Source organism: Myxocyprinus asiaticus, chromosome 19 (assembly GCF_019703515.2).
Source record: "Myxocyprinus asiaticus isolate MX2 ecotype Aquarium Trade chromosome 19, UBuf_Myxa_2, whole genome shotgun sequence".
NCBI lineage: Eukaryota > Metazoa > Chordata > Actinopteri > Cypriniformes > Catostomidae > Myxocyprinus > Myxocyprinus asiaticus.
Genome location: NC_059362.1, coordinates 4,040,031 through 4,054,171, shown reverse-complemented (window position 1 = coordinate 4,054,171; position 14,141 = coordinate 4,040,031). Strand labels below are relative to the sequence as shown.

Here is a 14,141-nt window from a genome sequence, read left to right as displayed (position 1 = left end):
TTCCTACTAGGACTTATTTAACATTTAACAACAACAAACCATGGTTTACAGTAGAACTCAGGCAGCTTCGTCAGACCAAAGAGGATGCTTACAGAGTTGGGGATAAAGTCTGGTACAATCAGGCCAGGAACACACTGAATAAGGGAATCAGAGTGGCTAAAAGAAGATACTCTGAGAAGCTGAAAAACAATTTTTCAGCTAATGACCCTGCATCAGTGTGGAGTGGCATGAAACAACTTACGAATTACAAGACTCCTACCCCCAACCCTGTGGTGGACCAACAACTGGCTGACGACCTGAATGTGTTCTACTGTAGATTTGAAAGGCCCAATCTCACACCCCACACCCACTCTGACCTTCACTTCACACAAACACCAACACCTCCTGCAACCCCCCTCCTCCCCCCTCCTGCTACTCAACCTGTACTTAAGATCTGTGAAGATGATGTGAGCCGCGTCTTTTGGAAACAAAGGATAAGGAAAGCACAGGGCCCAGATGGCGTTTCACCTGCATGTCTTAGAACATTGACTCCATTGCAAAAAAGGCCCAGCAGAGGTTGTACTTCCTTCACCTGTTGAGGAAGTTCAACCTGCCACAGGCACTGCTGATACAGTTCTACTCAGCGGTCATTGAGTCTGTCCTCTGCACTTCAATAACTGTCTGGTTTGGTTCAGCTACGAAATCGGACATCAGAAGACTATAAAGGAGGTTCGGACTGCTGAGAGGATTATTGGTTGCCCCCTGCCACCCCTTCAAGAACTATAAACTTCCAGAGTGAGGAAAAAGGCTGGAAAAATCACTCTGGACCCCACTCATCCTGCCCACTTCCTTTTTGAACTGTTGCCTTTTGGCCGATGCTTCAGAGCTCTGAGCACCAGAACCGTCAGGCACAGGAACAGTTTTTTCCCCCAGGCTATCCATCTCATGAACAGTTAAAACTGCCCCTTTGAGCAATAATTAATGTGCAATACACAGCTTAGTCTTTTTATATTATCCAACACATCCTACCTCTTCTGCCATTACATTCCCTTGCACTGTACATAACCGATTTGTATTTAGATTTGCACTACGTATGTGTATGTGTGTTTATGTATGTATGTATATGTATGTGTATATATATTCATATATTTGTATATGTGTGTGTATGTATGTATGTATGTATGTGTGTGTGTGTGTGTGTGTGTGTGTGTGTGTGTGTATATACATTGTCTATCGTGTATTCTATATATACTTTTTTCTTTTCAATATTTATTTATTTTTTATTAAATTTTAATTATTTTTTAAAAATCTTGTTGCTGTTTTTATATTGTTGTGTACTGGAAGCTCCTGTCACCAAGACAAATTCCTTGTATGTGTAAGCATATAATTCTGATAAATATATATTCATTCTGATAAAGTACCGTTACCCATTACCACTTATCCCCTCAGCCCTTGAACAACTCCGTGAGGCAAAGATGAATACCAAACTTGATCTGAGAAGTGCTTATAACCTTGTCAGGATCCGAGAAGGGGATGAGTGGAAAACTGCTTTCTTCACCACCAGGGGGCACTATGAATATTTGGTCATGCCGTATGGACTTGCTAACACCCCCCTCAGTTTTCCAGTCTTTCTCAACAAGATATTCAGAGACTTACTGAATCATTGTGTGGTGGCTAACATTGATGACATCCTCATCTACTCACAAGACATGGAACAACATATCCAGCAGATCAAGACAGTTCTATCATGTCTCCAGGAACACCAACTATTTGTCAAGGCAGAAAAATGTGAGTTCCATACCTCCTATACCACTTTCCTAGGCTACAATATCAGCCATCAAGGTGTAGAAATGGATGTCTCTAAGATAACAGCAGTCACCGAATGGCCTCAACCTTCAAAAATCAAGGAACTACAGCGGTTTCTGGGCTTCTCCAACGTCTATCGCCGTTTCATCAGGAATTACAGCATCATTGCAGCCCCACTCACGTTGTTGCTCAAGGGAAAGCCCAACAAATTGCCTTGGAACGATGCCGCATACCAGGCCTTCATCTCCCTCAAGTCAAGCTTCACGACCGCTCCAATACTGAATCATCCTGACCTCAATCTTCCCTTCGTCGTTGAGGTAGACGCTTCAGATTGCGGGATTGGAGCGGTCCTGTCACAACGTCACGGAACACCAGGCAAGCTTTACCCATGTGCCTTTTTCTCTGCAGAACACAACTATGATGTTGAAAATAAGGAATTACTTTCCATGAAAGCAGCCCTCGAAGAATGGCGTCACTAGTTAGAGGGGGTAGTCCACCCTTTCCAGGTTATCACCAATCACAAAAATCTTGAATATATCAAGGCAGCCAAGAGATTGAACCCAAGTCAAGCCCGATGGTCATTGTTTTTCACCAGATTCAATTTTACTGTCACTTAACGCCCTGGCAGCAAGAACAGCAAGGCAGATGCACTTTCACGCAGACATGATCCACCCTACCTCCAACCTCACCCTGGGTCTATTCTGCCACCATCTGTCATCATAGCACCGATTAGTTGGGACATCACGGAGGAGATACAACGAGCACAACAGAATGAACAGTCACCTCCTAACTGCCCCCCGACCAAGCACTACGTACCCCAAGCTCTACGTCAGTGGACTATCCAATGGGTCCACACTTCCTTGAGCACTGGACATCCGGCATCCAAAGAACTGTTACCCTGGTGCGTAATTCCTTCTGGTGGCCAACTCTGATTCATTATGTAACTAACTATGTAAAGTCTTGTCAGGTGTGTGCCCAATCCAAGACCCCCAGAGAACTGCCCACGGAGTTGCCTCAACCACTGCCAATACCACAAAGACCATGGTCCCACTTGTCCTTCGACTTGCGCATGTACAATTGATGAAAAACCTCGAAGCTCACAGTAGGTCTATCTTTAAGGGTTTATAAGTTATCATTATAAAACAATTTGTCTATTGAAGAAATTAATACAATTTTTACTCCCAGAACCAGACTGTTGTGCTTTATTACCTGTTAGATATCACTCAGGGATATGTTTTTCTGGATTAACCTGGAACTCAATTTTTTCCGACCTAAAAATATGACCCATGTGAATTCTCGATCAGCTGTGCATTTTGTGCATTCTCTGTAAGCACTTTTCACCCAAACAAATGTCATTCAACCTTCCCTCGGGTGGAGCCACTACTGCTGCTGTGTCATGCACATACTTTAGAGTTGAGAATGCACAAGACGGGGGCTACTGAATTTCGCCGTCATCACTTTATTCAAGTAAGTCAGGTTTATTAATTAATCCAGAGAAATAAAAGCTTATAAATGATATGATATAAAATTGGTTTAAACCATTGTCACAGTTCCTTACAGGTTAAAAATCGCTATAGTTAAGGGGCAATTCAAATGTTCCACATGTGATATTTGCAGTGAAAATGTGAAATTTAACTTCTCATATGAAGCACTCAGTGCCCCATATATCAAACCTTTTATATGCATAATCATTATTCCCGGCAGATAGAGTCCAGACAATAGAAAATGTTGGACAAGTCTAGACAAGTTGTTCGCTCTGCCACATTCTTTGCTCTGTACATTTTCCCGCTTTTTTTTCCCTTTGCCAATCACATGTCTGATCACTGAAATAGATGGCAAAAAACATCACATTTGTCTCTGTGACAGCGTAAGGCTCCCCTTACAAAAAATCTAAACTAGCCGCAAATTTGCCGTTAGTTTTTTTTCACTTGCAAATGAGCTTTTGATTCGCCTCAAGTATTTGCCAGAAATTTGCAGCTCTTCACCAGCAGTGGTGAACCTCTGGCAAACCTTTGGCAACAGTGGACAATTTTCTGCAAGTTTGCCGCAAAGCTCATTTACATGTGAAAATGACCAATGGCGAATTTGCGGCAAGTTTGAGGCAAATTTTCCATGAACTCTCGATTTTTCGTAAGGGTCTTTTAACAGCTGTGGGAAAAATGGCGACCCGCAGCCAGATTCTTTGTTTAGCCAATCAAGATTTTGAAGCACTTTTTGCCTGTCAATCATTCAGCACATTCACAGGGCAGCCCACGTATGGGCAGCAGGAAGCTAAGAGTGTCAGTTTGATAGTTGTCAGTTTGTTGCGTGAGAATGCTATTTTGCCACTGTTGCTTTTGAGAATCATCATCCTAGACCTAGTACCTGTACAAGGTCAGTGTAACTGCTTGGGTTTGCTGACATTAAAAAAAAGCTTATTTACTTTATTTTTCTCACCTGTGTCATTGAGTTGCTCTCTATTACAACAGTCTCCAAGTATCTCTGTGTGTGTGTGTGTTTTTGGAGGGCGAGATTTTGATAATAGGGATCATGTAACGACTAAATATTGTGAAAGCTCCAGAACATCACTTAAAGCACCTTCTAAGGTTCATACTTGTGAGTGGAGGCAAGGAAGGATTGTGAAACTAGTCTAGTGACAAGATCTTAAGGAAAACTAAATGCAAAGTAAGAAGTGTATTAACATCATCGCAATAATTCACAAAGTTGCTGAATTTTATATTGCCAGCAAAATTATTGTGAATATACTGAGGCCCAGCTCTAATGTAAATAAGACTGTTGTATATAGAACAAAATCACAGTTTTTAACAATGTTGGCAACTGGGGGCCTGGGTAGCTCAGCAAGTAAAGACGCTGACTACCACACCTGGAGTCGCAAGTTCAAATCCAGGGCATGTTGAGTGACTCCAGTCAGGCTTCCTAAGCAACCAATTGGCCTGGTTGCTAGGGTGGGTAGAGTCACATTGGGTTAACCTCCTCGTTGTCGCTGTAATGTGGTTCTTGCTCTCGGTGGGGTGGGTGGTGAGTTGTGCGTGGATGCCGCGGAGAATAGCGTGAGCCTCCACACGTGCTAGGTCTCCACGGTAATGTGCTCAACAAGCCATGTGATAAGATGTGCGGATTGACAGTCTCAGACGCGGAGGCAACTGAGATTCATCCCCCGCCACCCGGATTGAGGCAAGTCACTACGCCACCACAAGGACTTACAGTGCACTGGGAATTGGGCATTCCAAATTGGAGAGAAAAAAACAAAACATTGTTGGCAATTTGGTTTGTCACAGTAACTGTTAATCTTGACACTTCGGGTGTTTGGGTTTTTTCAGGTTTGGATGAGCCACCTCGCAGTGACGCGGGACAGGACTTGGTGGTTCAGCTGCCGACGGACTGGGCGGTGCTAGACGGTAGAGATAGCACTGATGATCATGACATCACACATTATGAATGGACTCTGGTTAAAGGAGACCCCTCAGTTAACATGAAGGTACACCTTTAGTAGTCTCTGTTCTAAATATCTTATAAGGTAACATTGTTATGAGAGGCAGAGGCAGGAGACAGTGATGGTGATTGGAGATTGATTGAACAAATGCTTCATCTAAGTTTCGTTTTTTCCTATCTTCTTCTGAAAAGTTTGTTGAAATGTTGGCTCGACCAATGGCGTGAGTTTGTTGCCACTAGTGGCACTAAAGTTTCACACTTCAGCTCTAGAAATACAGTGTAAGCTTACATTTTTATCTCAAAGGTAGGAAAAAGACATGGTAAAATTAGAACACTTCCATTATAATCAACAAACTGTCTACATAAGGAATTTGTGTAAGCAATGGTTTTACAAACAATTTCACACAGAGATTGATCGATATTGGATTTTGCTGATGCTGATAACTAAGGTGGTGGAAAAGTGATAACTGATTAACCGGCCGATAGTTTTTAAAAATCAATTTATTGTTAAATGTTAAACAAATTTTAGTCTTTCCTTACTGTGACGGGCTCAGACAGGAGTCTAAAATTAGTAAAATCCTAGATGCCGTTTATTGTGCAACCAAAATCCCAATAATACCAGGGAAAAATTAAGATTTAATTTAAGGGCAATGGCACCAATTAATCAGTAAAACCGATATGTCGGTTGACCTCTAATTTCACGAACATGATTTGTCTTTAATGAATTAGGCCTATTGTTTCCAAACATCTGAAATTCCACAGAGGACATGGCTTGTTATTATTTTCTGTCTTGTCTTATTGACATAACTCAAGCAAAAGTCAATATAACTTGTTTTATCAAGATAACTTGAGTTCCCAAGCATCAGATTTGTGTCTGTTTTTGTTGTTTGAATCTACACTGATGAGCAAAAACATTATGACCACTCACACGTTGATCATCTCCTAATAAGGCCACATATCAAGGTCTGGGTAGATTAGATGGTAAGTGAACAATCATTTCTTGTTGTCAACGTGTTGAATGCAGGAGAAATGGGCAGGAGTAAAGACCTGAGCGACTTTGACAAGGGCTAAATTGTAATGGCCAGACGACTGGGTCAGAGCATCTCTGAAACGGCAAGGCTTGTGGGGTGCTCCCGGTCAGCAGTGGTGAGTACCTACCGACAGTAGTCCGAGGAGAGACAAACCACAAACCGGCGACAGGGTATTGGGCACCTGAGGATCATCTATGCGTGAGGGCCCATCTGGTTTGAACCAACAGAAGGTCTACTGTGGCACAAGTCACCGAAAATTGTAATGATTGTTACAGGAGGAACGTCTCACAACACACAGTGCATCGCACCCTGCTGCGTATGGGGCTGCATAGCTGCAGACCGGTCAGAGTGCTCATGATGACCCCTGTCCACTATCGAAAGCACCTACAGTAGGCACACAAGCGTCGGAACTGAACTTTATAGCAGTGGAATAGGTCGCCTGGTCTGATGGGCCCCGTTTTTTCCTGTGTGAAAAGGACTTGAAGGATCTGCTGCTAATGTCTTGGTGCCAGAGACCACAGGACCTTCAGGGGTCTTGTAGAGTCCATGCCTCATCAGTGTATTTCTGGCATCTATGTTTGTCATTTAATTAATTGTTACATCTGTCAAACTGTACAGCGATTCAGCGATACAGAGAATGCAACCGCGATACAACCGCTCCACTGATGATGCCATTGCATCTACACTACACACTGCTCTCTCCCACCTGGAAAAAAAGAACACTTATGTGAGAATGCTGTTTGTAGACTACAGCTCAGCATTTAACACCATAGTGCCCTCCAAGCTAGATGAGAAACTCCGGGCTCTGGGCTTAAACAGCTCGCTGTGCAGCTGGATCCTGGACTTCCTGTCAAGCAGACGCCAGGTGGTTAGAATAGGCAGCAACATCTCCTTATCACTAACCCTCAACACTGGAGCTCCGCAGGGCTGTGTTCTCAGCCCACTACTGTATTCCTTGTACACACATGACTGTGTGGCAACACATAGCTCCAATGCCATCATTAAGTTTGCTGATGACACGACGGTGGTAGGTCTGATCACTGACAATGATGAAACAACCTACAGAGAGGAGGTGCACACTCTGACACACTGGTGTCAGGAGCACAACCTCTCCCTCAACGTCAGTAAGACAAAGGAGCTTGTGGTGGACTTCAGAAGAAAAGACAGAGAACACAGTCCCATCACCATCAATGGAGCACCAGTGGAGAGAGTCAGCAGCTTCAAGTTCCTGGGTGTCCACATCACTGAGGAACTCACATGGTCCGTCCACACTGAAGTCGTTGTGAAGAAGGCTCATCAGCGCCTCTTCTTCCTGAGACGGCTGAGGAAGTTTGGAATGAACCGCCACATCCTCACACGGTTCTACACCTGCACTGTGGAGAGCATCCTGACTGGCTGTATCTCTGCCTGGTACAGCAATAGCACTGCCCACAACCGCAAAGCACTGCAAAGGGTGGTGCGAACTGCCAGACACATCATCGGAGGTGAGCTTCCCTCCTTCCAGGAAATATATACAAGGCGGTGTGTGAAAAAAGCTCGGAGGATCATCAGAGACTCCAGCCACCCGAGCCATGGGCTGTTCTCACTGCTACCATCAGGTAGGTGGTATCGCAGCATCTGGACCCGCACCAGCTGACTCCATGATAGCTTCTTCCCCCAAGCAATCAGACTTCTGAACTCTTGATCTCCCACGATCAAAATACATCAGCACTGCACTTTATTACCCTTACTCTTATATCTCACACCGGACTGTTATAAATTATATTATTATTATTATATTATGTTCTCTCTTAACAACTGACTATCAACCGACAGCCTGAATGTCAATACAGTACAATACTGTACATTCTATATATATATATATATATATATATATATATATATATATATATATATATATATATATATATATATATATACTATTTTTATATATTTTAATTTTTAATTTTTATTGAATAATGTGTATCTATATAGTAAAAAAAACAAAAAAAAAACAAAAAAAAAAACAGCGTATTGTATACTGTACAGTGTATGTTATTATTTGTATATTGTTGAGTGTAATTATGTGTATAACAGATGTTTAAATTGTGTTGTGTTAATTTGATGTTATTGTAAATTGGTATATGTCTCATCACTGTCAGGACTGCTATGTTGATCGGAACTGCACCCAAGAATTTCACACACCATTGCACTTGTGTATATGGCTGTGTGACAATAAAGTGATTTGATCTGATTTGATTTGAATGACTGAAATTACTCTTGACAATGGAAACTTTACAATTCATACACATTTAATTTCTGAGGTGTTGTTACTTGTTACACATGAGATGGACAGTGGTACAAACATGTACTTAACCATTTAATGTGGACCTTTTCACTCCTCCTCAGATGCTAAGTACAGAATAGATTTTTAAATACAGTTGTGCTCAAGTTTGCATACCCTTGGAGAATTGGTAATATATGTACCATTTTTAAAGAAAACATGAGTGAGCAGGCTAAACACATTTCTTTTATTTCTTATGGGATTCATATTCAACTGTATGTTATAACAGAATGGCACAATCATAAAACAAAACATGGCAACAAAGAAAAAAAATGAAATGACCCCTGTTCAAAAGTCTGCATACCCTTAGTTCTTAATACTGTGTATTTCCCCCTTTAACATCAATGACAGCATGCAGTCTTTTGTAATAGTTGTCTATGAGGCCCCAAATTCTTGCAGGTGGTATAGCTGCCCATTCGTCTTGGCAAAATGCCTCCAGGTCATGCAAAGTCTTTGGTCGTCTTGCATGAACCGCACGTTTGAGATCTCCCCAGAGTGACTCGATGATATTAAGGTCAGGAGACTGTGACCACTCCAGAACCTTCACCTTTTTCTGCTGTAACCACTGGAGGGTCAACTTGGCCTTGTGCTTAGGGTCACTGTTGTGCTGGAAAGTCCAAGAGCGTCCCATGCACAGCTTTCATGCAGAAGAATGCAAATTGTCTGCCAGTATTTTCTGATAACATGCTGCATTCATCTTGCCATCAATTTTCACAAGATTCCCCGTGCCTTTAGAGCTCACACACCCACAAAACATCAGTGAGCCACCACTATGCTTCACAGTGGGGATGGTATTCTTTTCACTGTAGGCCTTGTTGACCCCTCTCCAAACATAGCGCTTATGGTTGTGACCATAAAGCTCTATTTTGGTCTCGTCACTCCAAATTACAGTGTGCCAGAAGCTGTGAGGCGTGTCAAGGTGTTGTCGGGCATATTGCAACCGGGATTTTTTGTGGCATTGGCACAGTAAAGGCTTCTTTCTGGCATCTCACCCATGCAGCTAATTTTGTTCAAGTATCGTCGTATTGTGCCTCTTGAAACAACCACACCATCTTTTTCCAGAGCAGCTTGTATTTCTCCTGAGGTTACCTGTTGGTTTTTCTTTGTATCCCGAACAATTCTTCTGGCAGTTGTGGCTGAAATCTTTCTTGGTCTAATTGACCTGGGCTTGTGTAACACATCAAAGGAAAGGAGGAGGCGAGAACTGGCTTTACAGTATAAATAAAGGTTTAATGATAAACTGAACCAAAAAGACAAACACACACGTAGGTATCGGACAGCTGTCCATAACACTCTCTCTGTCACACTGCCGTCTCCGGTCGGCCTCATCCCTCTCAGGCTTAATCAGCCTAATTAGGGGCCGGGTGTGCGGAATCACGACCCGGCCCCGCCCTCCGCCCTGCCACATTCATCCCTCGTTGTTTCAGGCCGGGGAGCCCCCGGCATGACGTACATCCCACCCACTTTCCCTGGGGGGGACGTGCCTTCCGCCCCGTCTGCCGGCAGGTCATCTCCGCATTCCTAGATCTGGGACGGGACAAGGGCAGGGAAACAACAACAAAAAAATGCGGTACTTGTACGCCATTACGGCGATGGTAACAAATTAACACTAATATTTAAAAAGAGAGGGAAAGGCCAATGTGGAGCGGCAGTGGGAGAGTAGAGAGAGAGAGAAATAAAAAACATACTCGCCAGTTCTCCGATACGCCATAACCTGGTTCTCGGCCACTCCTCCACCCTCTAGTGGACGACAGCCGTGCCTCCCCGGGTGGATCAGAGGCAGTCCTCCGTCTCCTGATGGACGGAACGCCCCGCCACATTTCAGTAGCTGGCAGGGGTCTCCTTCACCCCTGGGATGGATGGTAGTGGGGAGGACTCTACTACGGCGAATCCCACCCCCTTCCCGGATTTCGGCACCAGTGTAACACATCAAAGGAAAGGAGGAGGCGAGAACCGGCTTTACAATATAAATAAAGGTTTAATGATAAACTGAACCAAAAAGACAAACACACACGTAGGTGTCAGACAGCTGACGGTAACTCTTTCTCTCTCGCACTGCCATCTCCGGTCGGCCTTATCTCTCTCAGGCTTAATCAGCCTAAATAGGGCCTAAATCCCGCCCTCCGCCATACCACAGCTTGGTATCAAGAGATCCCCAAATTTTACACTTTTTAATAAGTGATTGAACAGTACTGACTGGCATATTCAAGGCTTTGGATATCTTTTTATATCCTTTTCCATCTTTATAAAGTTCCATTACCTTGTTACACAGGTCTTTTGACAGTTCTTTTCTGCTCCCTATGGCTCAGTATCTAGCCTACTCAGTGCATCCACGTGAGAGTTAACAAATTCATTGACTATTTATACACAGACACTAATTGCAATTTAAAAAGCCACAGGTGTGGGAAATTAACCTTTAATTGCCATTTAAACCTGTGTGTGTCACCTTGTGTGTCTGTAACAAGGCCAAACATTCAAGGGTATGTAAACTTTTGATCAGGGCCATTTGGGTGATTTCTATTATCATTATGATTTTAAAAAGGAGCCAAACAACAATGTGATAATAAATGGCTTCATATGATCACTATCCTTAAAAGACAGTTTTTTTTTTGTCATGATTAAAATAGGACCCAGACACAGGAGTAAATATATAACAATATTTAATGAGTGAAAAGTTCTGGTATATGATGAAAAAATATGAAGTAGCACAAACAACGGAACAGTCCAGAAACAAGGTGGAAGAAGATGAAGTTGGAGCACTCTGACGGCGGCAGCTGCAGCGTAGAGGTACCTGAGAGTAGAGGTAATGTATATTCCAGGGTGTGAGATGGTGACGACTGAAGCAGAGAGAAACAGAGGTGAGAAATCCTGGTGAATGGAACTGATGGTAATGGCTGGAGCACAGGAAAATAGGCAAAAATATCCAGACAAAATAATACAGAGAACAGCGTGATACAGCCTCTCGGCGTGCTCAGGACGGGTGACCTGCTGCTTATGGAAGCTGTCAATGAGAGAATGGTCAAGTATGTCCCAGGCCAGGACCGACCTCCTCTCCTCTGGACCGTAACCTTCCCAATCCATCAGGTACTGGAAACCGCGCTCCCTCCGTCTAGAATCCAGAATACGCTTGATCGAATAAGCGGGTTCCCCGTCTATGAGGCGCGTCAGTGGGGGAACTGGGGCAGGCGGATTAATGGGAGAATGAATGACCGGTTTAATTTTGGAAACGTGGAAAGTGGGGTGAATCCTTTTGTACATTGGGGGTAATTTGAGACGAACTGCTAATGATTTTGGTAACAGAAAAAGGTCCAATAAATTTGGGACCGAGTTTATTAGAAACTGAACTCAGGAATATCCTTAGAAGAAAGCCACACTTTTTGACCTGCAACGTACACGGGAGGCTTAGACTGGTGGCGATTGGCTTGGGCCTTAGTGCGTCGTCCCACCTGGATGAGAGTCCGTCTGGCTCTGATCCAAGTGCAACGACACCTCTGGATGAACGCATGTGCGGAGGGGACCACGACTTCGGGTTCCAGTGTTGAAAACAAAGGTGGTTGGTAGCCTTAAGAATGGGAAAAAATCAAAATGTCTGCCAGGTAGACAAAAATAAACTGATCAAGCATATCTCTCAGCACATCATTAACGAGAGCCTGGAAGACTGCGGGGGCATTGGCTAGACCAAAAGGCATAACCAAGTATTCAAAATGCCCCCTAGGGGTGTTGAAAGCAGTCTTCCACTCATCACCCTCCCATATGTGGACCAAATGATAGGTGTTACGGAGATCCAATTTCGTGAAAAAGTTGGCTCCCTACAGACGCTTGAACGCCGAAGACATCAACGGCAAAGTGTAAGTGTTCTTCACCGTGATGTTGTTCAGCTTACGATAGTCAATACAGGGACGAAGGGAACCATCCTTCTTATCCATGAAAAAGAACCCCGCGCCAGCAGTGGAAGAAGAGGGCCTAATGATCTTAGCTGCCAGAGAATCGGAAATGTACTTCTCCATGGCCTCCCTCTCAGGAGCTGAGAGCGAGTATAAACCACCCTTAGGGGGACACATACCTGACTTAAGCTCAATAGCGCAATCGTAAGGACAATGTGGAGGAAGAGAAGCAGAACGGGACTTACTGAACACCTCTCTCAGATCATGGTACTCCACAGGAACATGGGAAACATCCACCGGCTCATCCTGCAACACAGAACAAGACACAGGGGAAGGAGTAGACAAAAGACAAGCAAAATGAGTGCTCCAAGCCAATATTTTGTTTCTGGACCAGTCAATGTGGGGATTGTGTGAGGATAACCAGGAGTGACCTAAGACGACTGGAGCCAGGGGAGAGTCAGTGACATAGAAAGAGGTGAGTTCAGTGTTGTTACCGGAATGATGAGTCTGATGGTGGTGGTGACCTGGGTGATTTTGGTGAGTTGCGTTACAGAGGGTATTAACCGGAATCTTGTGCTCGAGTGTGGAGGTAGGAATCTTGAGGGATTTGACCAGGGATGCATCAATGAGATTAGATTCTGCTCTGGAGTCTACCAGGGTGTGACAGGAATGATGAAGGGTTTCCCACTGCAGCCATACCGGGAGGAGAGTAGATGAAGAGGGTTTACGTAGAGAAGATCCACCCACCAGTAACCTCTGGACTACTGGTGGGCTCTGTCTTTTAACGGGCAGAAATGTAACATATGACCAGCAGATCCACAATACAAGCAGAGACCATGAGTGCGTCATCGATCCCTCTCCTCCCCGGTCAACCGAGCTCTGCCCACCCGCATGGGTTCTCCTTCTGATGACTGGCTGATCGCACCCTGAAGACAGGAACTCCTAGGTGGCGGAGAGACGCTGGGAGTGTGCTCCTGGCGAGAAGCTAGTGCCAAGCGTGAGTGACGTTGAAGACGTGAGTCCACTCGAATGGCGAGGTCGACCAACTCATCGAAGGTCTTGGGTAAGTCCAGAGCATAAATCTCATCCTTGATGCGATCAGCCAACCCATGCAGGAATAGGTCCTACTGCGCCTCCTCTTCCAGTTACAGCTGGCTACCAACGTGCAAAACTCTGAGTAATCAGAGACAGACAAAGTACCTTGTCGTAGTTCCACTAATACTCGGGCAGCCTCTCTGCCGTGCGCTGAATGGTCGAAGACCTTCAGTAGCTCACTGGATGGAATGACTGGAACGAGGAACAACAAGGATGTTTCTGAACCCACACCGCCATACCCCAAAGGCATGCTCGGCCCGACAATAATGAGATGACATAAGCCACCTCGGAAAGTTCAGTAGGAAAAGCAGATTGCTGTAAAGCAAAAGATAGAGAACACTGAGACAGAAATGCTCTGCAGTAGTTCGGCTCACCCAAATAGCTCGCTGGTGGGTTGATGCGAGGTTCAGATCGAAGCGTGGGCGGCATCGCTGGTTCTATAGATGTTGGTGGTGGCGGTGTTGGTGCAGGGGACTCACTGGATGCTGGACTCTGTTGGATGATAGATGAGAGCTTGATGAATCACGACGCCAGAGCCTCGATGGCCGTCCTGGTGGTTTTAGCCAGTTCCTCCTGTTGGGTGATGCATGA

At 44.4% G+C, this 14,141-nt stretch overlaps 1 protein-coding gene across 3 annotated transcripts in view; it reads left to right on the top strand.

The window, feature by feature from the left end:
* Positions 1-14,141, top strand: part of lrp11 (low density lipoprotein receptor-related protein 11) — a 58,056-nt gene that overhangs the window by 16,448 nt on the left and 27,467 nt on the right. For all 3 annotated transcript variants that reach the window (XM_051644859.1, XM_051644858.1, XM_051644857.1), the window contains exon 2: positions 5,106-5,263. In XM_051644859.1, the coding sequence (XP_051500819.1) occupies positions 5,106-5,263 (158 nt within the window). The remainder of the gene's footprint in view (positions 1-5,105; positions 5,264-14,141) is intronic.